Source organism: Peromyscus californicus, unplaced genomic scaffold, assembly GCF_007827085.1.
Source record: "Peromyscus californicus insignis strain IS unplaced genomic scaffold, ASM782708v3 Scaffold_3__1_contigs__length_106647218, whole genome shotgun sequence".
In the NCBI taxonomy this organism is placed as follows: Eukaryota; Metazoa; Chordata; class Mammalia; order Rodentia; family Cricetidae; genus Peromyscus; species Peromyscus californicus.
In genome coordinates this window covers 62,856,013-62,881,991 of record NW_026294551.1, presented here as the reverse complement: position 1 = coordinate 62,881,991, position 25,979 = coordinate 62,856,013, and the positions used below count along the sequence as shown (strand labels likewise).

Sequence of the window (25,979 nt, the reverse complement as noted above, 5' to 3'; positions counted from 1 at the left end):
GAATCCGTGGCTGATATGGGAAATTGTTAATTATAAAATAAAAATACTGTAAAAAGGGGTGGGGAATATAGGCAGGCTCTGCACCATCCCTAGTACGAGACGGGAGAATATGTCTGCTGAGGTGAACCCCTGGTCAGTGGCAGAGAAGGGAGGAAAGATGGGCCCAAGAGGGTGGATGGCAGCTGGCAAGGAGGTCTCAGCCCCACACTGCCCAGGTAGGCATGAAGCTGGTTGTGCTTCGCTGTCCTCTCTGGGCGTCTAGGGGTTCATCCAGACCTGTGGCTTTGTCAATCTGAACATGAGGAAGGGTACCCATGACAGCACCCAGTAGGTGACATTGTGACTTCTACCAAGTGGAGGTCGAGGCTCGGCAGCCGACATTCCTGTCAGAACCTGAGACTCGACTCTCCAGTTATCAGCCGCCCAGCAGTCCTGGGTGCTTTCTGAGCAAGGGCCTCTCCTGACAGCTGTGCACGAGGTTGGGGCAGGAGTAGCCGTGTACAATAAGGCATGGGGGAGTGGGCATGTTAGGGAACGAGTCTGTTCTGTGTGGGGAGAGGCCCTGGGTGGCAAGACCTGGAGCTCTCGGAGTGTAGGGAGGGGCGGAGAATATCAGAAGGTCTGCATCCCTGGGTGCTCAGAATCACACTGGCAGCCAAGCCTACCCTGCATCGCCACAGAAACTTCTCTTTGCTCACAGGTTGCACATTCATTGAGGAGAATTTTACTTTGAAGTGCCCCAAACATAAGGTAGGTGAACAGGCTCCTGGAGTCCCCCCACCCAACCCAGTTTCTCCCTGCCTTGCCAGAAGGTACAGAGGGGGCGCGGCCAGGGCCCTAAGGTACTTCTCCCACAACCCACAGAATGGGCTGCAGGGCCTCGCGTGGAAGGGCTAGGGCGGGGGGCAGCGGGTGGCCTTGGCCGTGACGTGCTGTCCCTCCCACAGAGGCAGCCGTTGTAATTCCCACGTGGCCGAGCCTCCGAGGAAGAGGAGCTGCGCCCACAGCCGGTCCTTGATCCCATCCCGGGTCTTGGTTCCGGCTGCTTCGGGCGCTGGCGTGACGCCCGGGTTGCGAAGAAAACCTGTTCCAGGCCAGACTTGGCGAGGGCAGGCCACCGGGCGGCTAGACCTGGGGCACGCGGCTTCGGGCGGGGTACAAGTCCCCTGCAAGTTCTGAAACGACGTGGCATGCAAGCTGTGCCCCCTGGGAAGAGGCCGAGGGCGCTGCTGGCTCGGTGGACGACGTGGGGCAGGACCCAAGCCTTTCTGGAGAGGCCCGGCTAATGGGGGAATACTGCCCTGGCCCCCGAGGCTTTGCCCAGGGTCGTGGCCGGCCTGGACTCAGGCCATGCGGTTCCTGATGTGGGCTGGCCTGGGGCGGTGCCCTGTGGCTTCTGTTTGCCCCCTTTCCAGTCTTCCACCCCACAGTTGGAGCCCAGTCTGGAAGCTTGAGGAAACGGCCTGGCTACCCTCTAGGCAGCCGTCCCAATGCACCACCGTGGGTTCCAGGGACTGCCGCTCACTCGGCTCGTGGGCGGGGACAGCGCTAGACTTCGTGTACAAACCTGTGTACCCCTCTATATATATGTTACATAGAATGTATATATGTTGGGAACATGCTCGCTTCTGTGTGTCGCTGCTGTGCGTCGTGTGCTCCACAGCACAGAGCCCTAAGCTGGCCTTGGCCGGGGTAGGGGCTAGTGATGCCCCTTCCTCATGCAACCACCATCACCGCCGCTGCCACCACCACGGCCAGTCCCCACCTGTCCGTTTGTGTTCTCAGCTCTGTCCACGCTTCAATAGGCCTGATGCAGCCCCCTTTCCCTGCAACTTCCTGTACATATGACTGTAAAATGGTAAACGTGTGTATTATATCTGGCCTCGTTATATAGTGTATATATATGTATACATATACATATATATAATATATATGAAGACTGTAAATGTTAAGACAACTAGTGTTCTTATTAGTATATTGCTTCACACTGAAGATTGTGTGTATCGAGCTGTTTCTAAAAGATGTTTATTTTCCTTAAGAGTTAAAAAAAAAAAAACAGTCATTGCATTCAGAAAAAAAAAAAGTCAATAAAGATACCACGATTGTTTTGGAAGTTTGTGGCCTGTGGATGCCAACCAGATTCCCTAGGGGGTTGGGAGTGGAGGGAAGGGCCTGGGGACACAAACAGGGATCCCCGATTGTGCTTGTAGACTTATGTGGTCTCAGGTCCTGACTGTGGTTCAAGATTTTGCCAGGTGTACAAAGAGATGACCAGGAAACTGTGTGTGGGATGCTCCAGACACACAGGGAGACCATGTAGCCCTGTCACAACAGGCCTTTGAGGTTTGCTGAGTCAGCCCTGATCACCCCAGGACCTGCTGAGGGGCTGGGGCAAAGGCAACTGAGACCATCAAGACCCCTCAAGGTTGATAGAGCAAAAGTGTGGCTGTGAGTTTAGTGGGACAGGTTGGCTAAACATCACACCATCCCACGGCAGACACCAGCAAACCCCCTTACAGCAGATGGGAAGTCTTGCTTCCCAGAGGACAATTCAGGAAGGATGGCAGTCAGATGAGGCCAACATCTGCCTACCCAGATAAACAAAACTGAGGTTATAAATAATTTCACTTTTTAATTTTCTGTACAAAATTTCTCAACCTATGAAAATAAAGTTTGCAAAAGTCAAGTAGTACATGAGCCTGCTCAGGAAACGGGCTCAGCAGAATCTACACTATGTACAAGTCTCCCAGGAGAGGGTGAGAGCCTTGGGACAGGGTGGCCCTCTGCTAGGGGAAAGGTTCCTTCCCATATACAGGGAAAAAGCCACTAAGGTGCCTACAGAGCAAGAGGGTGGCATTGGGCCAGTGCAGCCTCTGCAACTTCTAGATCTGCCACTAGAGGTCGGCATGATCCCGACTGCTTGTCGGGCTCACCCTCTGGACGACCACAGCCAGTGACAAAGGTCCTTAAGGGCCTCGAATACTGGGGAAAGCGGCCAGGGTCTAGCTGGAAGTGACAGTGGTCCCGCCACCCAGGCGCAGCAGCATCTGCTGGCAGTCAAGCAGGAGCCGATGATCACCAAGCTTCTCGACGGTGCGAGCTGCCTCGGCCAGCATGCTCATCCGCTGTCCAGGGGCCGACAGGAAGGCAGGTGGCAGATAGCAGGAGGCCAAGAGCAAGGCCTCGGTGTGCTCCCGCCATGTGGGTCGAGGCTCTAGCTCAGGCGCAGCGCCTGCACATAGGGATCATGTCAGGGGAGCAAGGCTTAGGTCTGTTTAAGGCCACACCCTACGCACAAGGCATCTGACCTGTACAGGGAACGCCCAACACTATGGATGCCAGGGTCCTGCTCTCCACCCATGTCGGGTACACAGCTGGGCTCAGCTTCCTCCCTATGACCATCTCACGAATTGTTACTCCCAGTTGATTTCTGTAATTCGGCTCTCGGTATCCCTCATACCAGGCCAAACCACCCCACCCCCACATGCACGCGCGCGCGCACACGCACGCACACACACACACACACACACACACACACACACACACACACACACACACACACACACGGTAAGCCCAACCACCTCCTCACCTCCTTTGCCGCTGGAGCCCGCCCGCCTCCGCAGGCTGCGGTCCAGGAGCTGGTGTGTGCGGGCAGGACTTGCTCCTGCCATCAGCCGAGCTGTGGCCTCGTGCAGGAACACCTGGGAAGTGAGGAGTAACGGCCAGTCTCAGATTGAGTACCTACTCTCTCCCCTGGCCTCCTGCCTCCTGCCTCCCGGTGTGAGGTGAGGACAGTAGGACTTACTCTCCTCATGGCAGGCCGGAAGCTCTGTGCCAAGCGCCTCAGACTGCTCAGGTCCTGTTGGAAACCGCGAAGCTCCAGAGCAGAGGCCTGGGGTCCGTTGCTGGCACTGTGAGCTACCTGGGCTGAGGCTGGGGATTGCTGGCGCTGCCACAGACTCGTACGAGCCACAAGAAGCAGATCACACAGGAGCAGCTGCATGGCCTGAGGTGGCAACGGGGCAGAGGTCAACGGGCCCTAGCAATGGTAAGGGCAGAGAGCCCACAGCACCAGGGGCTGATCTAGGCTGCACTGTGAGGCCCTGCACCCGCCTCACACATGCAAGCAACAGCAATTCACCATAGGTCCACCTCCTCTGGGCCACATGCCTCAAGCCCTCAGACTTCCCGACAATGGCCCCCCACAGGAGCTCTGCCAGCCTGTTCACCACCCCCTTCTTCCCGGTGGTAGGAAAATGCTGAGACCATTCATTCTCCCCAGGACTTTAGCCTTCACCCGACACTAATGTCAGCCCATTCAGCACTATTTCGTATTAACTCCAACTAGGAATGGACAGCTGTGACCCTGGCTAGCCAGGTACCCACCTCACCCTCACCTTGTCAATGGAACTGCCAGTTGGTGTAGTGGCTAAGCTGTCCCGCAAGTACCCACTGGCCTTCTCACAGAGGGCCAGGCTGGCTGGGCCAGATTCCACCTTTCTGTGGTCCAGCAGAGCCCGGGCAGCCTTGAAGGAGTACAGAGCTGCCCTGGGCAGGGGTCTCCTATTGGGGCCAGAGCAGACATGGTAGGTTAGACCAGGCTACAGCCCCTCCCTGAGCCCTCCCATCCTGGTTCTAGTCTCCTGGGGCAGAGTACACTGTCCTTCCCATATAGTTAAGCAAAGCACCGAGGGGCCCAAAACTGGGTGAGGAGGACCTGGCCCGACACTCACTCAGTCTCCTGCAGCACTTGGGGCATATGCTCTACCAGTGGGTAGAGGCGCTCGGCTGCCTCCTCATCCCGCCGCAGCCAGTGGATCACCACAGCTGTCAGTGAGGCCCACCACTTGGCCACTGGGTCTGTGCCTACAGAAGAGGGAAAGGAGCCTGATCCTCAGCCACACTGCATTTGGGCCTGGCAGGAGTCAGGACAGGGATCTGGAGCTCACCAGTGGTGGAAGCCATGCTGGAGCTGACGGAGAAGCTGCAGGCAGGAGCCCCGACGGCATCAGAACAGCTGTTTAACAACTGCAGGTATCCAAGTGCGTCTGAGAACTCCCTGAGGCAGGGGAGAGCTGTCAGGACACATAGCAGCAGCCTCAGGGTTCTAGGTGACACTGGCTCCCCCCAACTGCCCATCAGAACACAGTCTGACCCTATGGCTCACTAAATACCACGTGACAGAGGAGAGTAAGGGGCTTTAAGGACACACGGGGTCTGGCTAGCAAACAGCTTGGACAGGGCTTTCCCAGAGTCCCCGTTGGAAGGAGGGTCTTGCCTGGGAGTACACACCTGTCTCCATCAGCGGCCCCTGGGCTGGGTTGAGCGATACAGCTCAGCGCTCGCTCCAGAAGATGTTCGCAGAATAGTCTGGTCACCTGGGCCAGTGGATCCACTGTGAGTAGGGGTAAACAGAGCAGAGGTTTAGGCATCCTCCCTCCATAGTTCCCTTCCCACATCAATGCCTTCATAGGCTGCGGCCCCAACCCAGAGCCACTTCCTAGTTCCAAGTCCTAACAGACATGTAGACACCGATGTGTAAGCACTTAGCCCCTGCCCTCTGAAGCCTGGGCTACTCGGCCGCTGCCCTGGGGAGGAAAATGGGTGGGCTGTGCAAGAGCTCCACACTGGAAGGGAGAGCCTACTCAATCCCATAGCCACTGGCCCTGACTTCCTCAGGGCTCTTCCTGAGACCACAGTGGTGTGGCCTGGCGTCTCCTCTCAAATCCACCCACACTGCCCACTGACCCATGCTGTTTCCTGCTTCTAAAGCCCAGCAGGCCTTCCACCAGCTCCAGCCGCAGCCCCAGCCACAGCGCAAAATAAGCTGGGTGGGTGAGGGCGTTCAGAGATGAGGGGACAGGGTCATGTGAGGTAGGGACAAGGCATAAAAACGGAATGAGAGAGCACCTGGGTTCCCAGCCACGCTGTACAGGCTCTCCTGTGGGGCACCATGCACAGCCCAGTCCCCATCCACGAAGAAACGGTGGCCTACAGGGTGGCAGAGCCACTGCATGGCAAGAGGCACTGAGCCACTCTGTGCCAGGCAGGCCTGGCGAGCGCTACTCAGGAAGAAACGCTGTGGGGAAAGGAACAGGACTGTGACTCTGGCTCCACGCTCAAACCCAGCCCTGAGACGGAGAACCCAGCTGGCCTACAGCCCACCTGCTAACCGCTGCTACATTTGGTTCGTTCCCTGGCCCTGGAAGGGCCAGATAAGAGCTGCAAAGACAAGCACCCAGCCCTGTCCCCTCAGCCTCCTTACTGTCAAAAAGTGCAAGGCTCTTGGGAGACTGGTCTTGACCCTCAGGGCAGCAGCCACATAGATCTCTGCCAGTGTTGCCATGGATACAGCATCTCCTGCGCACTCAGCCAGGTTCAGGGCACTCAGGGCCAGGTTAGAAGCAACAAGGTGCCCTCCTGTGTATTTCCCTGCAAAAAGGCAAGCGTCAGGATGGGAGGTGAAGGGATGGGTAGGACCCAGTCATTCCCTTGGCGTCAGGATGGGAGGTGAAGGGATGGGTAGGACCCAGTCATTCCCTTGGCGTCAGGATGGGAGGTGAAGGGATGGGTAGGACCCAGTCATTCCCTTGGCGTCAGGATGGGAGGTGAAGGGATGGGTAGGACCCAGTCATTCCCATGGCGTGAGGATGGGAGGTGAAGGGATAAGTAGGACCCAGTCATACCTATGGTGTGAGGATGGGAGGTGAAGGGATAAGTAAGACCCAGTCATTCCCTTGGCGTGAGGATGGGAAGTGAAGGGATAAGTAGGACCCAGTCATTCCCATGGTGTGAGGATGGGAGGTGAAGGGATGGATAGAACCCCAGCCTAGCTCCCACCTAGCCATACCCATGGCATGCAGCTGGTGCAGCTTATGGTAGACAAGAGCCGCATCTCGGGCACTGGCACGTGCATCCATCCTCAGCCCACAGTCTCTCCGCAGGCCCCCAGCCTTGCCTGCCAGCCAGCGGCCCACCCAGAGACGCTGCAGCAGGTGGCGGATGAGGTTCCAAAGCAGGCTGCAGGCCAGGTCCAGGTTTGAGGTGGGCAGAGGCCGTCCCAGTGCCTGCAGGGCCAGCCACAGCTGCTGAGCAGCCTGGGCAAAATCTCCCTGGAGAAAGGGTTGTCTCAGTAAGAAAAATGGCAGCCGGACATCTTCCTTATCTGGGCCCCTGGAGTCAAAGGAACTCTGAAGGAGGGGGTGGGGCAGATTGGAGTATGGACAAAATAAAGGGAGCAGGTGGAGCACCTAGCACCTTCCAGGCCTGGGAGCCTACCCCACTCCTCCTCCCCAGGGCCAATCCCTTACCCGGGCCAAGTCCAGATCAGCTTGTTTGCGGTGTCTCCAAAAGTGTACAGCCGGGCCAGAGTGTGGCCGAGTCACAGGTTCCCCATAGACAAAGAGAAGAGCCAGGCAAGCCAACACTAGTAATCCATTGGCCAGCCAAACTAGGGGTGGCAGCAACCACTGGGTCCAGTTAGAGCCATCTGTAGACAAAGGGAACGTCTGAGGACCTAGCTCCTAGGAAATCCCAAGTCCCAAGTGTCTCTCCCAACAATATGGAGGCTGGCCTAACTCACCTCTGCTCTCAGCCTCCAGCACGCTGCGCCCAGAACTGTGGTGCACACCAGCAGCGCTGGAGGGGCTGGGGATGCCCCAGCCAAACAGCGAGGCCAAGGGGTTGCAGGTCAGACACAGGAAGACCAGTGCACACAGGGCCAGGCGGGAGCGGTCCAGCATGCCGTGGTTGTGCAGCCGTGGGGCTTTGACCTGCAGAAGGCAGGGAGGTGAAGGCAGAGCCCAGCTAGCCCCAAGGACAAGGGCTCAAAGCTGGGAAGCCTGCAGGGCGTCTGGGAGAGGGAAGGAAGCGTGCAACAGAGTCCGACCTGGCTGTCGTCGAAGACTGGGCTGTCAGGTTCTGAGTCACTACCACCGCTGCTGCTCCCTCGGCTGCCAAGGGACAGGGGGCTGCTCTGGGAGGGCGAGCCAGCATCTGAGGGTGGAGGGGTCAACGTCTCCATCACTTCAGCTTTCACACCCTCCACAGCCGCATCTGTGCCTCCTCCACTGCCACAAGCCGACACCAGGTCCTTGAGTGACTCTACAGGCAGAAGGAACAGGGTTGGGAAGGGAGGCCAGGCCATCGAGGCCCCAAAACTCGGATAGTTCTATTATGGTCAAAACAGGGGCCAAGGCCATTGTAGGGTACAGCTGACGAAGAGACCGAACAGGAGTTGGGGGGTGGGGGGGGACAGTGGCACAGTGGAGCCAGAGCCAGAAGCCAGGGTGAGCAGGGGTAGAGAAGACAGCATCAGTGTGGTGGTTTGAGTAAAAATGGCCCTCACAGAAGCATGTTTGAAAGCTTGCCCGTCCCCCATTTGTGGAATTGTTTGGGAAAGATTAGGAGGTGTGGCCTTGCTGGAGGAGGTGTGTCACTGGGGGGTGGGCTTTTAAGTTTCAAAACCCCACACTATCCTTGTCTTAACATATGCGCTCCCAGCTCCTGCTCCAGCACCATGCCTGCCTGCTTCCATGCTCCCTGCCATGATGGCTATGGACTCGCCCTCGGAAACTGTAAGCCCAATAGACTCTTCTCTAAGTTGCCTTGGTCACAGTGTCTTATCCCAGCAACAGAAAGGAAAGGAGGACCGGGAGAGGGAGGCCGGGACTCACTGCTTTTGTGAGCAGCACTCCGCAGGGTCTGGTTCTCTTGCTTGAGCTTCTGGTTGCTGTGCTGTAAGAAGCGGATGTAGTCGATGGCCTTGCGCAAGACGGCGGATTTATTCAGCTGCAAGGAGAGGGAGAGGGAGAGGGCTCAGCCAGCCAGGCAGACAGCCACGGGTGCAGAAGGAGGTAGAGCTGCCTGGCGTCACGGCTGCCTCAGGACCTTTGCACTGTCCTCCTGCCCAGAATGTTCCCATGCTGGTGTCTCCTAACAGTACCTGCTGCTCAGGGCAGAGAGAAGCTGCTCTGTGGAATACGGACAGCAGTGTCTCCCCAGCTGTCCCTTCCATTCTCCCTTACCTCCTGCAGCTCTTCACTGAGACCTTCCTGGACCACCCAATTCACATACCGCTTTCACTCCCCTCCCGCTGGCCACCTTCTCCCCTGCGCATCTGAGAGTTGACCCACCGACTTCTTTTTAACCTGTTCAGTGCCCATCACTCCTGCTAGGGTATCGGTTCCTCCAGCACAGGATTCTTGTGCTTCATCACCGAGACATCATCAGAACAGCCCCCTCAGACACACACCTTCCTTAAGTTTATTTAATTTTATTTTATGTGCATTGGTCTGAGGTGTCAGATCTCCTGGAACTGTACTTATAGACAGTTGTGAGCCGCCATGTAGGTGCTGGGCATTGAACCCGGGTCCTCTGGAAGAGCAGTTAGTGCTCTTAACCACTGGGCCATCTCTCCAGCTCCGAATAGCCCTTTCTTTACTCAGGATGCCCTTGATAAGACTCTAATCAGGAAAATGGGACTGCCCAGACCCACACAAGTCGATGCAGGACACTGCGACCAGGTTTGGCCTGGGACTGCTTCCTGCTGGCCGACATGCCTTCTCCTCTCCTGCTCTCCCTGGTCTGGCTCTCCCAGGCAGACTCTGGCCATACCTTTGCCTCGGTGCCCACCACCAGGTCCTTGAGCTCCACAATCTTGTCATTGATAGACGAACGGTAGCGCTTCTCAATGGCATTGTGAGCTGTGCGCTTCTCACCACGGCTCTGAGCTGAGCCCAGGGCCTTGTTGCCAGCCGCCAGTCGGTGGATGGGCAGTTTGTCCGTGTCCACAACCAATGGTACTGTGGCCAGGATGGTCCCACCACTCACCAGGGTCTGTAGGGTCAGAGGCATGTTGCCGGGTCACCCGGTGGACTAGACATGTGCGGCCCCCTCAGGGTCTCCCTTTTGCCTGGGCCATCTACCTGCAAGGGGCCTGCCTGTACAGCCGTGCCCTGGGCCAGGGTGCTGATGCCGGCCGCCTTCACTGTGGCTCCTGCATCTGTTTTTACAGCTGTCAGCAGCAGTGAATCTGCCTTGATGAAGTGTGGCTGCAGCACAACCTGGGTGGGGGGGACCTGGCCGTGAGTGGCATCCAGGCCAGACTCTCCCATCCCCCCACCTGGCCAGACCCACTTACTGGGACCTGCTGGATCTGTGAGGTCACAGCAGTTGTTCTAGGGGCTGTTGCGGCTGGCAGCGGCTGCTGGGAGGCTGAGCTCTGGACCTGAGTGTGTAAGGAGACGGGCGAGACTCCTGGTGCAGAGGCCAGGGACAGGCCAGACGGTGGCTGTTGGGTGTTTCCAGGAAGGGTCCCTGCAGAGACAAAGTCAAAGGCTGCAGGCACAGGCTGCTCCCTGCTTTTACCCCATCCGGCCAGTCTGCCTATAGGCTTCACATAACTACCCCTATGATTGCTGCCAATGTACCACCTTCCAGCTGGGCAACGGGGGAGGAACTACGCTGGGCCCAGCCCCAAAGGGCATCTCAACCCACAGGTTGAACACCCGACTTCTGAAGGCTGGAAGCTCCTCCACTAAGACCACAGCCGCTGCTCTTCCTCTGTCTCCTCCCATCACCAGCCCTTACCTGAGAAGCCTGAAGGAAGGCTGGAGTACCCCAGCACAGGAGCAGGGCTGAGCTGCAGGGGGGGCGGAGGGAAGCTCGGAGGCAGGAGGGTCCCTGGTGACGGCTGGGCTGCCGGGGGCTGCAGGATAGTGAGTGGCACGGGCTCTTCTTTGATTCCAGGCCCAGGGGAGAAGGGGGGCACGGACGGGTACATCTTTAAGGCAGTGGATGCAGACGGCAGAGGGGACATGGATGCAGGTGTCACCTTGGGTTCCCCCAGGAAGGCTTCCAGAGAAGCAGGAGAAGACAGGCTCTCAGGAGAGCTGGCACCAGGGCTGGTGGGGTCTGTGTCTCCGGTCCCGCCCCCCGCATAGGGGGCGTCAAACAGGCCAGGGAAGTCACTGTCTTGGTTGTTGATGAGCTGCAGCATGTCTAGGGAAGACGAAGAGGGCGACAATGAGTGAGGGAGAGCAGGGCCTGCAATGCTGCTGACACAGCCCTTCCTCAAGACACCTGTGCTGGCTGCCGCCATTCCTGACAGTGTGTGGGGCTGACTGTCCTGGATACAACCAGACAGGGCTGGGACCACTGAGGTCCTGACTTTCCCATCTCCAGCCTGGGCTTCACACTGTGGCTGGCTGAGACTGCCTTCTTCAAAGCTCTTCCCACTTACCAACACCACCTGACATCCGATAACATCCACAGCCATTGCACATAGCAGGACCACATTCATTCGTTCGTTCGTTCATTCATTCAACATGTACCAAGCGCCCAGAGCTGGCAAAGCATTCTTCCTAGTCCCCTTCTCCCCAGTGCTTAGAATCAAAGAACAAAACCTTGCCTATACTATGCATAGCAATGTCATGGTCCCAGCTACCAGGGAGGCTATGCTCAAGAATCAGAGTCCAGCTGGGTGGTGGCAGCACACACCTGAAGGTTTTTTTTTTTTGTGTCCGGCCCGGTCCACAGCCGCTCAGACCCAAGTAAACACACAGAGGCTTATATTAATTAAAACTGCTTGGCCATTAGCTCAGGCTAACTACTGACTAGCTCTTACACTTAAACTCAGCCCATTTCTGTTCATCTGTATGTTGCCACGTGTTCTGTGGCTTTACCTGTGTGCCATTACATGCTGCTCCCTGGACAACGAGCTGGCATCTCCTCACTCAGTCTTCCTGTACCCAGAATTTTCCTTGTCTGCTTATCCCACCTATACTTCCTGCCTGGCTACTGGCCAATCAGCATTTTATTTATCAACCAATCAGAGCAACACATTCACAGCATACAGAACGATATCCACAGCATGCACCTTTGATCCCAGCACTAGGGAGGCAGAGGCAGAAGAAGAAACTCTCTGTGAGTTTCGAGGCCAGCCTGGGCTACAGAGTGAGTTCCAGGACAGCGAGTGCTACAGAGCGAGACCTGTCTCAATAAGAGTCCAGCTTAGGCAGTATCCTGAAACCTTACCTCAAGAGAAAGGGAGAAAAGTCCCACCTGAGAACCAAGAACTTTCCTGGGAATGTTGAAATGTCCTGTCTTAATGGCCTTTGTTTTATGTCCCTGGATTGATGTTTTGTGTGTGTGCCACTGTGGAGCAGGGAATCAGACACGATGAACACATACTCCAACACTGAACTACACCCTGGTCTGGCCTGGGTTTTTGTTGTTGCTGTTTTAGGTTTTTGTTTTGTTTTGTTTCAATGTGAATATGTGTGCATATGTTCATATACATGCAAGCCCACACACATATGTAACTGGAGACTGAGGGACAACCTAGGAAAACGCAGGAACACAATCCAGTACAAGTGTACACCACTACACTTGGCTCTGGGGGGTCAAAGTCAAGTCCTGATGCTGCTAAGTGCTTTACCAAATGAGCCAACCTCCATCCTGTCCTGGATCTTGCCACTGACAGTGGGAACCTTTATCTTCATGGGACATCCTTCCATTTCTCGTCCTTCCATTCAGGCATGTGTACGTCTGTCTAAACTGCATGGATGACTCCAAGCGCTAAGTGGAAGGTAACAAGCCCTTCAGGAGGCCTCTCCTGCCCTTTCTGCTCCCTTACTGACCGAATGGTTTGTTAAAAGAACACATGCCCCATCTAAGACAGAGATAGCCCTGTTCTGCCCCAGCTGAGCACCAATTCTCCAATCTGTTACACAAGGGCATCCTCATACACGCAGAAGTCCAGTTCTCAGTAGAGGACAGGGCATCCCAGTCAATAGGAAGAAGGGACACAGGACAGAGGGCCCTTACACAGGTGGACGGAGAACCATGCCCACTGCCGCTCCTGGGTGCTTTCCTTAAGGATGCTTAGCAGGGTTCCCTGCACATAGAACTTGACAGAAACTTAGATTACTGAGAATCCGGTGATGTCATCTACCCCCTCAGTTACAGAGGGAGAGAGAAGTGCAGAAAGACAGGATAGTTTTGAGTTCCTACTCCTCTGGGAGTGGCCTAGTACTCCCAAATAGCAGACAAGGCAGATATCGAGGAGCGGGCCATGTCAGGGGAGGGTCCTTATCCATGCTGGACAGACAACGGAGTGAGTAGGTCTATGCCATCGGATTGGGTCTGGGCCAAGCAGTAGGTCCAATCTGAGGCCACCATATTGATAAGCCAGACTGAGTCCACTTATGTGAAATGGATGCCCTATTCTACAAATGAAGACACTGAGCTAGCCTAGTTCTTACTGAGTCCAAATCTACGTGACCACTAGCCACTATTCCTACTCAGACCACTATTTCAACTCAGGTGCACTCCCCTGCTCCGGAGGCAAGAAAGGACACTGATGTTGAGGGCCACAGGCATGTAGAGAGTACACAAGAGACTTCAAATCTAGGTCTACAAAAATGCCAAACTATTGTTCCAGCACCTTTCCCTGTTTCACCAAAAAGCCAGGGGTAAAGCTGCCATCACTAACCCATTCTTCAGCAGAGCACACTGAGGCTTGGAGCAGAACCAGCTGTTGGCCAAATAGCCAATCAATGTATCTGTGTGTTCCGGGCACAAACCCAAGCCCTCCTTGCAGCCAAGTAGCCTCGGGACCCAGGTCCGGCCATTCAGGCTTTGGTTTCCCTCTGTAAAAGCAAAGTGCTCTCTACCCTGGCTCCTTCTAACAAGGACTGAGACACACTCCCTGGCCCCACCCCAGCTACAGGCCCTCTTCCCCAGCTGGCAACCAGCACCTTGGCTGGCTTAGCCCAGGGCCCTCTCACCCACTCATGGAGGCCACCTTTTGGGTCAAAGGGCTCTATAGCATCCATGAACACAACACTAGGGGCCTACATTGCTCTCACTTGAGCCAGAGCCTAGGCCAATTGCCTCCTTCCACTGTGCCTCTGTTTCCTCCTCTGCAAAAAGGAAAGGATTAAGCCTTCTGGCAGCCCTGCTTGAGGCTTGGCCCATCAGAGCAGGGTATCAACACTGCCTACTGACGTTACTGCAGCAGGGCCTTCCCTATTGCTGTGGACAGGACAAAACAGGGTGCCAGGCTCAGCCTTCTGGATCCTTCTGGGCTCTCCAGATTTATGCAGGTCATAGTACTTTTAATCATAGGAACTTCCACCTCTCATGCCCACTTACCATTAGCCTATTTGCTAAATGGGGAAACTCGGGCCAAAAAAGAAAAACTTATGATAGCTTGGATAGCCCACCTTCTGCCTGGAGGGTCCAAAATGCCCAATTAGGGCCACCAAATAGGTCAGACTCCAGAGTGGACAGGACACTGGCACTCCTCTGTTTCTTTCTCAGGACCCTGCCCAGAAGGGAAGCAGAGGATGTGGAGAAAGTTGTCCAAGCTACAAGGTGCTGTTGCCGGGCTCTAAACTGGATAGCTAAACTATCCGGAGGACTACCACCTCCGGACCCAAGGTGGTGAAGGGCTGTCCCGTCTCCTCTGTAAGAACACGGTACTGCGATTCGCTGCAGAGACCCTGGCAAAGTAAGAGTGCAGGGTCCTCCCCAAAGTACCTTCAAACGTGCAATCCATGGCTCCGGCGTCCGCGCCCCGCCCCTGGGGCGTGCAGGGGCTGCCCCGACTGCGTCCGCGCCGACTTCACCTGTCAGGCCCCGCGAGGCTTTAAAGCCCGCCGAGCGCCTCGGTGCCCCGCCCCTCGGGTGAGTGCACTTGGCCAATCAGCAGCCGTGCCGCGCCCCACTAGTGCCCCGCCCACCCCCGACGGCGGCGGCTCGGGTTTCACCCGGTGCTCTGAATGGGGCCGGGGTTACTAGCGGGCGTCCGCCTTTAACCGCATCTGCGCCAGCGCGCGCCGGGGTTACTGGCGGTCACTGACGGCCTAGACCCTGTCGCCCAGGCACCACTCCTGAGAAGTGCTCGGGTCCAGGATCCAGACAGCGGCTGGCTCAGATCCCGGAAGCTCTGTGTTCCCACCGCTGGCTTGCACACATCCAGAACGAGCCTGGACCACTTTAGCCTCAGTTTACCCACTCCTGGCCCTTCATCAAACGGCAGCAGCAAGGGATGATGTCACTACAGTCTGAGGAAGGCCAAGGGCTGCCTTTAGGTGGTGGCAGCTGGTGGTCCAGGGGCATCCAGCTAGCAGAGCAGTCCCAGCATGAGGACACTCATTTCAGGGAGGGAGCTGATGGTCCTAGACCTGGATTACTTATGAACCTGCCTTCAGGAGTGAGCAAGGGAAATCCTACCTCAAATCCCACATCCAGCAAGTCCTGACCTCAGCTCTGATGTCCATAGGCTGGGTCAGTGCATCCCTCAAGGTCTCACAGACCCCAGTAATCAACAAATGAATCCTGACTCACTTTTCTTGTAGCATCTGAAAAGGCCAAGAGGGGACCCAGTCTCCAGGACAGAAGGGAAAGGCAGGGGATACTGAGGGGGTGCCAAGTCTGTTCCTGTCCCTTGCTGACAAAGGTAAAAGCTCTTTCATCCATGTGCAAACACACACACACACACACACACACACACACACACACACACACACACACACACACACACACACCAGTGCTGGCCAGCAGCCTAGCACCCAGTGAGGTCTGACAGCCTAGCTGGCAGACCAGGACTCACACAGCCCAGGAGAGGGCCAGTCACCAAGTCTCCTATTAGGAGCTGGAGTCCCTGTGGCCCATCTCTCTTTTCAGGAGCCTCAGTTGAAAAAGTCACATGTTCCTCTCATTCACCTGACCCTCTTTCTAGGTCCTTCTATATAAGAGGTTCCAAAGAAAACAAGTCTTTTTTAGCACCATTCTGCCCAGTCTGTGAGTGCTTGTGACTCTGTTACTCCCCAAATAAACCAAGCACACCTCCGAGGAAAGGCTCTGACCTTCCCCAACTTAAGAACAGGAAGAGTCCTGACACCTAAGGACACTTTGGGCTGAAGTCCAGGTATGCGGCTCCCCAGTGCTGACCCTAGTTTGGTCCGTTCCGTTTCTTCTGATTTCTGAGTCCCGAATACAGAAAGACTTGCAGGCGGAGACTCACCTAACAGACACTCGGTACAGGTGGCGCCAAGCCTCCCCACCTCTGTGCTGTCCCTATCTGGACACTGGAGGGAGAGGGAAAAGACACGGCTTGCTGTCCCCAAGAGTGGCCGGACTCAGAAGAGGCTTTCAGGAGGAGGGACAGGTATGACCCAAGGGCAGGCTTGTGGGTGCGGAAGCCTTAGCCAAGCAGTGGAGCAGGGGCAGGCCTGGCATGGTGCCAACCCCTGTCCCCGCTCTGGCCTGACCTCCACCTCACTCCCTTCTTGGGTCTGGTCTGTGAGCCCCTATCTGTAGATGCTGGTGGCCAAGGCAGAGACTGCGGGAAAGGGAAACTCAAAGCCAGCTTAGCAACCTCCTTGAGGTGCTTCAGCGGCAGACCGGCCTCCGCTCACACAGCTTCCAGCCCCGATTCTGCTCCTCTCGGGGTGGCGATGCTGGGCGAACAAGTTTATAAAGCACCTACCCACTCAAAAAGGTCTCGGCAAAGGTGGTTCCCTTCACATCCACTGGAACAGGCTAGAACTGGGGAACTGGACGGTGAGTTGTCTGATAACCTGTAGTACTGTCGGCAACCCTAAGCACTTGGTAGGTTTCTAACAGTTTAAAAGGGACTAGCAGGGCCCCAGAAGAACTGAGGCAGAGGCATCAGTCTGCAGACCTGAAATATGTCTTCCTTACCTCACCCTAGGAAGGACTAGGATTCACTAGGTCCTGTCGGTCTGGAAAAGGGCATCATGGTGCCCAGACTGAGTGCCATCAAGAGACACTGGATACTGGGATACTGGCTTGCCATGAACATGCACAGGCTTCCTGTTCCCACGCATGTTCTGAAGCAAAGGACAAGTGGAGGCTGGGACTCAAGCCTCACTGGGTTCAGCTCCTCCCCTTCCTGCACCTTTCCAGTCCTGATCTCCCCTCCTCCCTCTCAGGCCCTGATCCTATCTGACTTCAACAGGAAACCTGAAGCCCCAGCTACCCCTCCCCAGCAGTATCTGATGTCTGCTGTGTGTCAGCCACCTGCCTGGCATTTGGGTTAGACATCACAGAATCCTGCCCTTGGGGCACTTCCACTCCACCAAAAGAAACCAGCTGCACACATGTGCATGGGGGGGGGGGGGGCAAATGGAGTGAGAACACCGTGACAGAAAGGCTGGGCAAGGAGAGCCAGGCGCTTCTCAAGGCTACCTGAGGAGGTGACACTAGCATGCAGCCTGAATAAACAGGGCCACAGGGGAGGAAAGAGCTCTCTGGCCAGAAGAAAAGGCAAACCCAAAGACCCCAAGATATTGCAAGCCAGGTGTGAGGGTAGAAACAGAAACCAGTGGCTGGGGGTAGGGATTGGGGGTGTGTTGGGATTTCAATGTAGGTTGGTCTGGCTGAGCTAAAGACATGTCACCTGCAGGGTTTGCAAACCATCCCATGCCACGAAAGACTGCACGAAATGAGAAGAGTAACAGCTGGAAGGAGAGGTAGCATTACCTCCTGGGGAGGACATGTGACAGTTCCCCCTGCCTGGTGGAGCTTGCAGGCCAGAGGATGGGGCTGTGGCTCACTGTTCCTCCAGGCATGCAGCCTGCCTGCAGCTCCCCAGGCCCTTACTCCCCAGAACTCCCTGGCAGGCACTCCGGTCCTTGGCTGTCATATGGGTGCCAGGGCACAGGGGCACAGATTGCCCTTTGTGTATGCAAAGGCCCTGCTCCAGGGATTAAGAGAATGTGGTTCTTCCTGGAAGGGGATAGGCCACATACAGAGTGGTGAAACAGTTACCCTTGAGCTCAGGACCTCTCCCCAGCGAGGACACAAAGGTCCAGAGGGGGCCAAAAACGCAAGAGCCCTCCCAGTCCAAGGAAGAATATGAGACTCTGACTCAGTTCTGCTGACCCACGAGCCTACTCGGTTGCCAGTCAGTTATGGCTTGAAGTGGGCCCTGGGCCAACCAGCCTTTAGCACCATCACATAGGCAGAGGGACAACACAGAGGCCCAATCATCTGGAACACCCACCTTACTCAGCAAGCAGTAAGCAGAGGGGCCGGGAAAATGGCTCAGTAAAGTGTGTGCTGTGCATGCATAAGGACTTGAGTTCAATCCAAAGCACCCACACAAAAAGCCAAGAATGGGGCGGAGGAGAGAGAGACACAGAGAGAGACAGAGAGAGAGAGAGACACACACACACACACACACAGACTGACAGACAGAAAGACAGAGACAGAGAACGGACTGTGTGGCAGCCAATACTTATAATCCAAGGCCTGAAGAGATGAAAAAAGAGATCATACTGGCCAAACAGCCTGCCTAATTAATCTTTAAGTTGTTACATGTTCAATTTAAAAAATACTGTCTTTAAAAATTATGTGGAAGGGCTGGAGAGATGGCTAAACAGTTAAGAGCACTTGTTCTTGCAGAGGACCAGGGTTCAGTTCCCAGCAAGCACATGGTGGCTCACAACCATCCGTAACTCCAGCTCTAGGGATCAGACTCCCTCTTCTGACCTCAAGAGGTACTACATGCACATAGTGCACATACTTACATGCAGGCAACATACGTAATAAAATGAATCTAAAAATGTTTAAAATATATTTTAATTATGTAGAGAAGCAAAGACACTGAACATCGACCTTTGACCTCTATACATCTGCACACACATCTGCACACACATCCATCTGTGCACCTACACACACACATCCATCAACAGATACATACAAAAGTGAACTGAACACAGTGGGATCTGTGATGGGGGCCATGAAGGCTGGCACCACACTTCAGCCACCTCACCCCGACCCTGCTGGACTCTAGCCTTCAGCCTGCAAGTCATTCGCCTTGCCTGTTTTCTGAAGGTGTCTGTCTTAGTTAGGGTTTCTATTGCTGTGGAGACACCATGACCATGGCAACTCTTATAAGGAAAACATTTAATTGAGGTGGCGGCTTACAGGTTTAGAGGTTTAGTCCATTATCATCATGGCAGAGAGCATGGCAACTGGGAGTATGGCTGTGTGCAGGCAGACATAGTGCTGAAGCTGCAAGTCCTGTATCTCGACAGGCAGGCAACAGGAAGTGATCTGTCTCACTGTGGAGGGCTTGAGCATATGAGGCCTGAAAGCCCACCTCCACAGTGACATACTTCCTCCAAGGCCACACACAATCTAACAAGGCCACACCTCCTAATAGTGCCAATTTGGGGCCATTTTCTTTCAAACCATCAGTGTCCCACCATTAATGGCATCCTGCCTTAATCCAGGCTGACCCTGCCAGGAATGTCCTTCTTACATTCAATTTTGTCCTCATGGAAAACACCTATTCTCTCCTCCAAACCTGCTCTGATGTTAACTCTGAATCTCCTCAAGGAAAACACCTATTCTCTCCTCCAAACTTGCTCTGATGTTAACTCTGAATCTCCTCATTGTCCAGACTGCTCCACACAACAACTCCCAGCACATTTTCCCTCTGTGAAGGAGACTGAGCTGCAGGCTCTGCCCACTGCCCTCAGGTAAGGACAACCTCCACAGGCTCCTGTTTGTTTCCCTTTGAAACAGGGTCTCAGATAGCCAGGCAGGACCCAAACTTCAAGGATGACCTTGAAATCTTTTTGGTTTTGTTTTTGTTTGTTGAGACAGGGTTTCTCTGTGTAGCCCTGGCGGTCCTGGAACTAGCTTCATAGACCAGACTGGCCTCGAACTCACAGAGATCTGCCTGCCTCTGCCTCCTGAGTGCTAGGATTACAGGTATGTGCCACCATGCAGGCAATTTTTCCACCATCCCTTAGGGATACTGTATGTCCGGGCCACCAATGCTTACCCTAGAGCTGTGGATCTGACATGCAGCCCTTATGTGACCTGGGGCACAGCAAATTAATAAGACACTAGTTAGCATGGATCCTGCCAGTTAGCTAGAGCTGGGAGTCCAGGACACATGTTGGTCAGACTGGAGGCAAGAAACAGCCCAATGCAGCGGCAGCTGTTCCCAGGCTAAATAAGTCCACATAATTCTCAGGCCACTGAAGCATGAGAGGGTGACTCTGAAGAGGTAAAAGCCCATCTATACAGCGCTGCCAGCACTGGCTTCTTCATTTTTATGCACTTGGAGCTGCTTAACAGAGCCAGAACTGTACTCCTAGGAGCTTCCAGGGACTTGCTCTTCTGCTCCTAAGGCTTCCTCATCTCTGTACAGGAGGCTACATCTGTGAAGGAGACTGAACTGCAGGCACTGGCCCTGCTCTCCCTCAGGTGGGGACAACCTCAGCACGCTCCTCTGCCATCTCTTTTGATGTCTCCAAGGCTATGGGACTTGTATCACAAAAGGATGGTCAGTGGCTGGGAGTAAGTGGCCCCTCTGATGAGCACTGAGAGAGGACGGGACACTACTGTGGCTGAGGTCTCTTCTAACCTTAGGAGATGCCAAGGATGGGGCTTGCTCTTCAAAGCAGGGTGAGGGCCCCTTACTGACCTGTCTCTCATGCAAAAAGACAGAACCATTACACAGTACACACTCAGAACTTGGAACCACAGCCTGGAATGCTCTGGAAACTTCCTGTATAGGCTCCTTGGATAGTGACTGCTAACATTTGCTGAGCAAAATACAAAAGGTTTGGGTGCTGGGTCCATGTTCTAAACAGTGTGAGAATAACTGTAGGCACTGTCAGAATGCCTACTGGCCCCTGGCAAGCTCAGTTGGGCCCCACAGAGTCAAGGAACCAAGTTCTAGTATTGGATCTATTACAATGATAAGAAGCAAAAGGTCAGAGGTCAAGCCACTTGCCCAAGGTCTCTCAGAAGGACTGGATGTGAAAACTCTTGGGTTCCAACCTTCTAGCTATAAGGAGCTTTGTGCGTTGGAACCAGGTTTGGATAGCCTGATGCAAGGCTTCCTGAGAAGTGGCTGGGGATGGGAGTAGTTATTGTTGAGGGGGAAGAATGGTCAGTATAGGTTTCTCCAAGGAAATTAATTCTTTGAATTGGGATAGACCTCCAGCCCTGCTCCAACCCCCAAAAGCTCCAGATGGCATGGACACCTGGGGACAGCTCTGAGTCCATTTCCCTCTCTTACTGGAAGGGAGGCCCCCACCACTACCTTATGAAGCAGTGGGCTGTGGGTTGCACTTGGCCCCAATCAGTCCCCAAGGTCTGAGTATAAGTCAGGCTGGGGTACAGCTCAGTGATGTATGAGCCTCTGGGATCTATCCCTAGCACTAAAAAATAAATAAATGAACTAATTAAAAATAAAAACTTAAAAGGCATCACCTCAAGCACGTAGCCAACAGGAGACAGCCATTGTCCAGTCTAAGTAAAGTACCTAACCCAGGCCACAGTCACAATCAGGTAAAGTCTAGGTCCTAGGCTCCACCTGGCAGTGACTCCCATTTGGAACTTAGCCAGGTCACTTGGGAAGCCGTGTCCAGCTAAGTAGTACAGGGCAAGAGGTAAGGCCCAGCCACCTGCCTCCCCGGAACCACCCCTAGCACCGTCCTGTGGTTCTCTAATTTGGGCCTCCCAGAGCCATTACTGCTACTCCCCCCCACCCCCAGGGAACTCCCAACCCTGTAGTTCACAGAGGTTGGGGCAGTTTCCCCAAGAGCAACGGTGCACTGGAGAGCTTTCCGCTGCCCTTACGTAAGACAGGCTGGACACGAGGGCCTGATGGGCAGGATGCTGTTGGGCTTCACCCCCTGCCCAGGGACTCGGGACCTGCAGACCAGCAAGAAGGGGTACTCTACTGTCCTGGCTAGTTTTACATCTAGGGCCAGGGCCACCTGAGCTAGGGCCATCTGAGAGGAGGGGGCCTTAATTGAGAAAATGCCTCCATAAAATCAGACTGTAGATAAGCCTGTAGAGAATTTTCTTTTTCTTTATTCCTTCCTTCCTTCTTGTTTTGTTTTGTTTTAGACAGGGTTTCTCTGTGTAGCCCTGGCTGTCCTGCAACTCACTCTGTAGAACAGGCTGACCTCAAACTCAGCAATCCACCTGCCTCTGCCTTCCAAGTGCTTTTGTGTTCTTTTGTTTGCTTGCTTGTTTGCATTTTCTTAAATAGTGATTGATGAGGGAAGGCCCAGCCTGTTGTGGGTAAGGGTACCCTGGTGGTCCTGGGTTCTATAGGAAAGCAGGCTGAGCAAACCATAGAGAACAAGCCAGTAAGCAGCACCCCTCCATGGCCTCTGCATCAGCTCCTGCCTCCAGCTTCCTGACCTATTTGAATTCCTATCCTGACTTCCTTCAGTGATGGACTATGATGCAGAAGTGTAAGTCTAACCCTTTCCTTCCCAAGTTGTTTTTGGTCATGTTTTGTTACAGCAATAATAACCCTAAGATACCTTCCTTGGGCTGTACCCAAGAGGGAGGGGGGTTCTGGGTGGGTAGGCACTGTTGAAGGAGGGGCATCTTGGCAAGGTCTTAAATGCCACACTGACACAAGGGTACTCTATTCTGGGAGCACTAAGAGTTCGTGGAGAGTTGGCAACCTACAGGGAATTCCACACCAGGAACCGGCCAGTGGCCACTCAGATGCAATTTTGTAAGGAGTGCTTGTCCTTGGTGGGACTAGAGACAGAAGACATGCCACGGCAGGAGTATGGGTGACCGAGCAAGTGGTGCTTGTCCCATAGTCAGGCAACACAACACACCCAAAAGCAGTGACAGTCAGGTCTATCAAACCAACAATGTGATGTTAACGCTCTCTCTTGGGAGGAGGGGGAAGGTTACAGGTCGGTCTCATACCTGAGATTCCTTTTTTATTTTTAATAATTTATTTATTTGTATTTTATGTACATCAGTGTTTTGCCTGCAGGTATGTCTGTGTAAGGGTGTTGGATCCCCTGGAGCAGGAGTTATAGACAGTTGTGAGCTGCCATGTGGATGCTGGGAATTGAACCCAGGTCACCTGGAAGAGCAGCCAGGGCTCTTGGCTGCTGAGCCATCTCTCCAGCCCCGTTACCTGAGATCCTACCCACTACATCCTCTTGCCACTTGGCTGCATGAAATCTTGGGAGGCCGGTGTATACAAGAGGTCGAAGGTTACCTGAAGGGATGGGGATAGGGGGTGTGGCTCCAGATGCAACTTTCTAAAGATCGTCACTAGGCTGGAGTGAGATCTGGCAGTGACACATCTGTTTAGGAGTCTGTAGGCTCCTCTAACTTCTCACCCACACCAACTGTGGAGGTTTGAATTGGAATGGCCCCCATAGGCTCATAGACTTGAATGTTTGGTCATCTGGGCATGGCACTACTTGAGAGGGATTAGGAGGTATTGCCTTGTTGGAACAGGTATGGCCTTGTCAGAGGAGGTATGTAGCTGGGGGTGGGCTTTGGGGTTTCAAAAGCTCAAGCCAGGCCCAGTGTGTCTCCTTTTTTGCCCGTGGATCTAGATGCAGAACTCTCAGCTCCTTCTCCACACCATGTCTGCCTGCTTGCTGCCATGCTCCCCACGATGATGACAATGGACTAAACCTCTGAGCTGTAAGCCAGCCCCAGTGAAGTGCTTTCCTTTAGGAGAGCTGCCGTGGTCACAGTGTCTCTTCTGCAATAGAACACTGACTATCTACCAATAAACTCACTGGCTCATGAAGCTGGACTTGGATGGACTCGCTTTTCTAGTCGGTCACAGTGCCCTAGGGAGAGTCACACAACACTGGAACACAAGACAGATACAGGATAAGACCAGCACAGGAAAAGGGCTAGAACTCAGGAGGGTTCCTCAGCCCTGGTCCTAGGCTATACACACATCTTGGGCCAACCGACAGACCAGCTCTTGGGGAGCTGGCTCTCACAGGCCTTGGGCTCCTAGAGTTAGTAGCCAGTCTCAGACCAGAACTATGGCCGTTCACCTCCTCTGTCCTGAGTGCGGTGCCACCAGTCTCCCAGCAGTCACCATCACAGGCTCCTCTCCCAAGCCTCTAGTGACCTGACACCAGAAGCAAGGAGGAGACGGCTCATCTGGAGCTTCTCTGAGGTCACAGCCAGCAGCAGGACTTCACGCCCTGAGCACAGCATCCCCCTCAGAAACAAAGGTGGCAAGCCCCAGCTCCCAGGACAGTTGCATGACAAAGGTGTGTGTGGGGTGTGTGTGTGTGTGTGTGTGTGTGTGTGTGTGTGTGTGTGTGTGTGCCAGGAAGCAGGCAGGTGATAGGCAGTGGGGTTCCAGGCCTTGGCTGGCTCCTCCTGCCACTTTCCAGTCTTATGACCAATGCTGCTCTGGGCTGAGGGAGACAGCTGCATGGTCAGCCTCTTAATCCAGCCTTGGGAGCCAAGGGTCCAGGCTCTTGAGCCAGCAGCCTGGGTCTGAATTCTGGCTCTGCCTTGCTGTGGCTGCATGACCTTGGACAAGTCCTTTACCCTTTTTTTTTTTTTCAGTCTCTCAGCTGTGAGATGAAGATAATATGTCTTCCAACTGGGATTGTCAGGAGTCACTGAGATGCTCAACACAGTACCTGCCACACACAGAGTACTTAGTAAGTGTTGGCTGACCACGTTATGATGGCCCACCCCAATGCTGAAGAGGGCACTTAACAACTTAAACACGACACTCTCCTTCTCCTGTCCCTTCTCATGTCCCTAGTCATGACTGGAGCTCAGGCCTGCCCAGATGTCTTTCAACCTTCGTCCCTCTTAGGTGACCCAACCTTCTAACTCCCCTCTAGCCCCAGTTATAAGCCTACTAGAAGCTTTGACAGCACATGGGGTCTTTGAGTGGTTCTTCCCGAGGCTTGCCTCTGGGACTCAATGAGGATCGTAGGCACTGCACATCCAAAACAGCCAACTACCAACGGAGCACGGGGCGGGGCTGGGGCGGGGGTGGGGCGGGGGTGGTGTAAATGAGGACACAGTCTACTGTAATCCCAGGGCCCCACTGTAGTTTATAGATAACACACATTCATGGTTGTCTGGGGTAGAGGAGGGTGTGGAGCCCTTCAACAGGCCAGAGAGAGGCAATGTTTTGAGACCGCTGACGACCACCAGAGATCACTGAGTGGTCCACCTAACATGGATACATCTTACAGCATGGAAGGTTTGTTGTTTTTCTTTTCTCCCCCCCCCACGCAGCGGTTGTGGAAGTTGGAGGTGAGTCAAGCTGGGCAAGTTCAAGTGATGTTTTAAAGGCTCTAAGTGGCCTAGGGTGTGGCTCAGTGCAGAAAGCCTGCTGGTATGTCCTAGGTCCTGGGTTACTGCCCCAGAATCGCAAAATTGAAGACTATTTTAGAGAGGTGTTCTGTCAGCTCCCCGTCTCACCCTCACCGCCTCAGGGGTCTTTGCTTCTACCTTGGCCTCTGCCTAGAATCTTTCCTCGCTGGTGCCGAGCCTGTCCCTCACCTCTAGTGTACCTAAAGAGACTTCCCGGACCTCTATCCACAGTAGCCAGATACTTGCACGCCAAGGTGCACGTAAATATCCATTCGGGGGCTTCCTTGGGGATTTTGGTACACCCAAGAAATGAGAAAACCCAGGTCAGCCTGTGAACTGTACACAGGACCCTTCCTGGAATTTTCAGTGGATGCTCAGCGTGTCCAGAAACCAAGCCCACGGCAGCCTCGAGAGCTAACCCTAGATCCGAGGCACGCAACTGCGCACTGCGCAGGCGCAGAAGCTCCCGGCTAAGTGACCTCCCAGGACACGCGACCCCGCACAGGCCGCGCAGGAGCCCCGGGCCACGCACCTTCGATGTCGGTCAGCAGGGCCGCGTCCAGTTCGCACGGCTCGGCCAGCGCCTGTTCCAGAGCCGCCTCGCCGAAGGGCAGCTCGTCCATGGCGCCGGCGCCCGCCAGGCTTCGGAGGAGGCCCGCGTTAACGAAAAGTTCCTCGGAAACTAGCTTCCGCGGGCGGAGCCTCCCAGGCGGGGGGCGGGGCTTCCCGCCAGGCCCCGCCCACCAGCCGGAGTCCGCCAGCTCCGGACAACTCACCTAGCCGGTTCAGACTACCTGCTGGAGCTTCGTTTCCCCGCAGCTTCCCTCCTGCGGGTGCTC

At 54.7% G+C, this 25,979-nt stretch overlaps 2 protein-coding genes across 10 annotated transcripts in view; one reads left to right on the top strand and one right to left on the bottom strand.

Annotated features, from left to right (window-relative positions):
• Positions 1 to 2,113, top strand: part of Rai1 (retinoic acid induced 1) — a 102,612-nt gene extending 100,499 nt beyond the window's left edge. For all 7 annotated transcript variants that reach the window (XM_052757327.1, XM_052757326.1, XM_052757323.1 and 4 more), the window contains 2 exons: positions 701 to 750; positions 948 to 2,113. In XM_052757327.1, coding sequence (XP_052613287.1) covers positions 701 to 750; positions 948 to 962 — 65 coding nt within the window. In that variant the 3' untranslated portion in view covers positions 963 to 2,113. The remainder of the gene's footprint in view (positions 1 to 700; positions 751 to 947) is intronic.
• Positions 2,114 to 2,612: 499 nt separating this feature from the next.
• Srebf1 (sterol regulatory element binding transcription factor 1) lies at positions 2,613 to 25,806 on the bottom strand. Of its 3 annotated transcripts, XM_052757332.1 has the most exons (21): positions 25,669 to 25,806; positions 16,430 to 16,469; positions 14,545 to 14,587; positions 10,591 to 11,001; positions 10,142 to 10,317; positions 9,927 to 10,064; positions 9,616 to 9,837; positions 8,676 to 8,790; positions 7,889 to 8,103; positions 7,583 to 7,772; positions 7,311 to 7,489; positions 6,851 to 7,112; positions 6,266 to 6,432; positions 5,911 to 6,079; positions 5,293 to 5,395; positions 4,950 to 5,059; positions 4,734 to 4,866; positions 4,398 to 4,563; positions 3,806 to 4,006; positions 3,590 to 3,701; positions 2,613 to 3,232 (listed from the first exon to the last, which is right to left on the bottom strand). In XM_052757332.1, exons 1-21 carry the CDS (start codon positions 25,761 to 25,763, stop codon positions 3,003 to 3,005), a joined length of 3,477 nt encoding a protein of 1,158 aa, XP_052613292.1. In that variant the 5' UTR covers positions 25,764 to 25,806; the 3' UTR covers positions 2,613 to 3,002. The 3 variants fall into 3 exon arrangements, with proteins under 3 accessions (XP_052613292.1, XP_052613290.1, XP_052613291.1); XM_052757330.1 differs by lacking the exons at positions 14,545 to 14,587; positions 16,430 to 16,469 and having other exon boundaries at positions 25,673 to 25,806; XM_052757331.1 differs by lacking the exons at positions 16,430 to 16,469; positions 25,669 to 25,806 and having other exon boundaries at positions 14,545 to 14,677.
• Between the last annotated feature and the right edge of the window lie 173 nt (positions 25,807 to 25,979).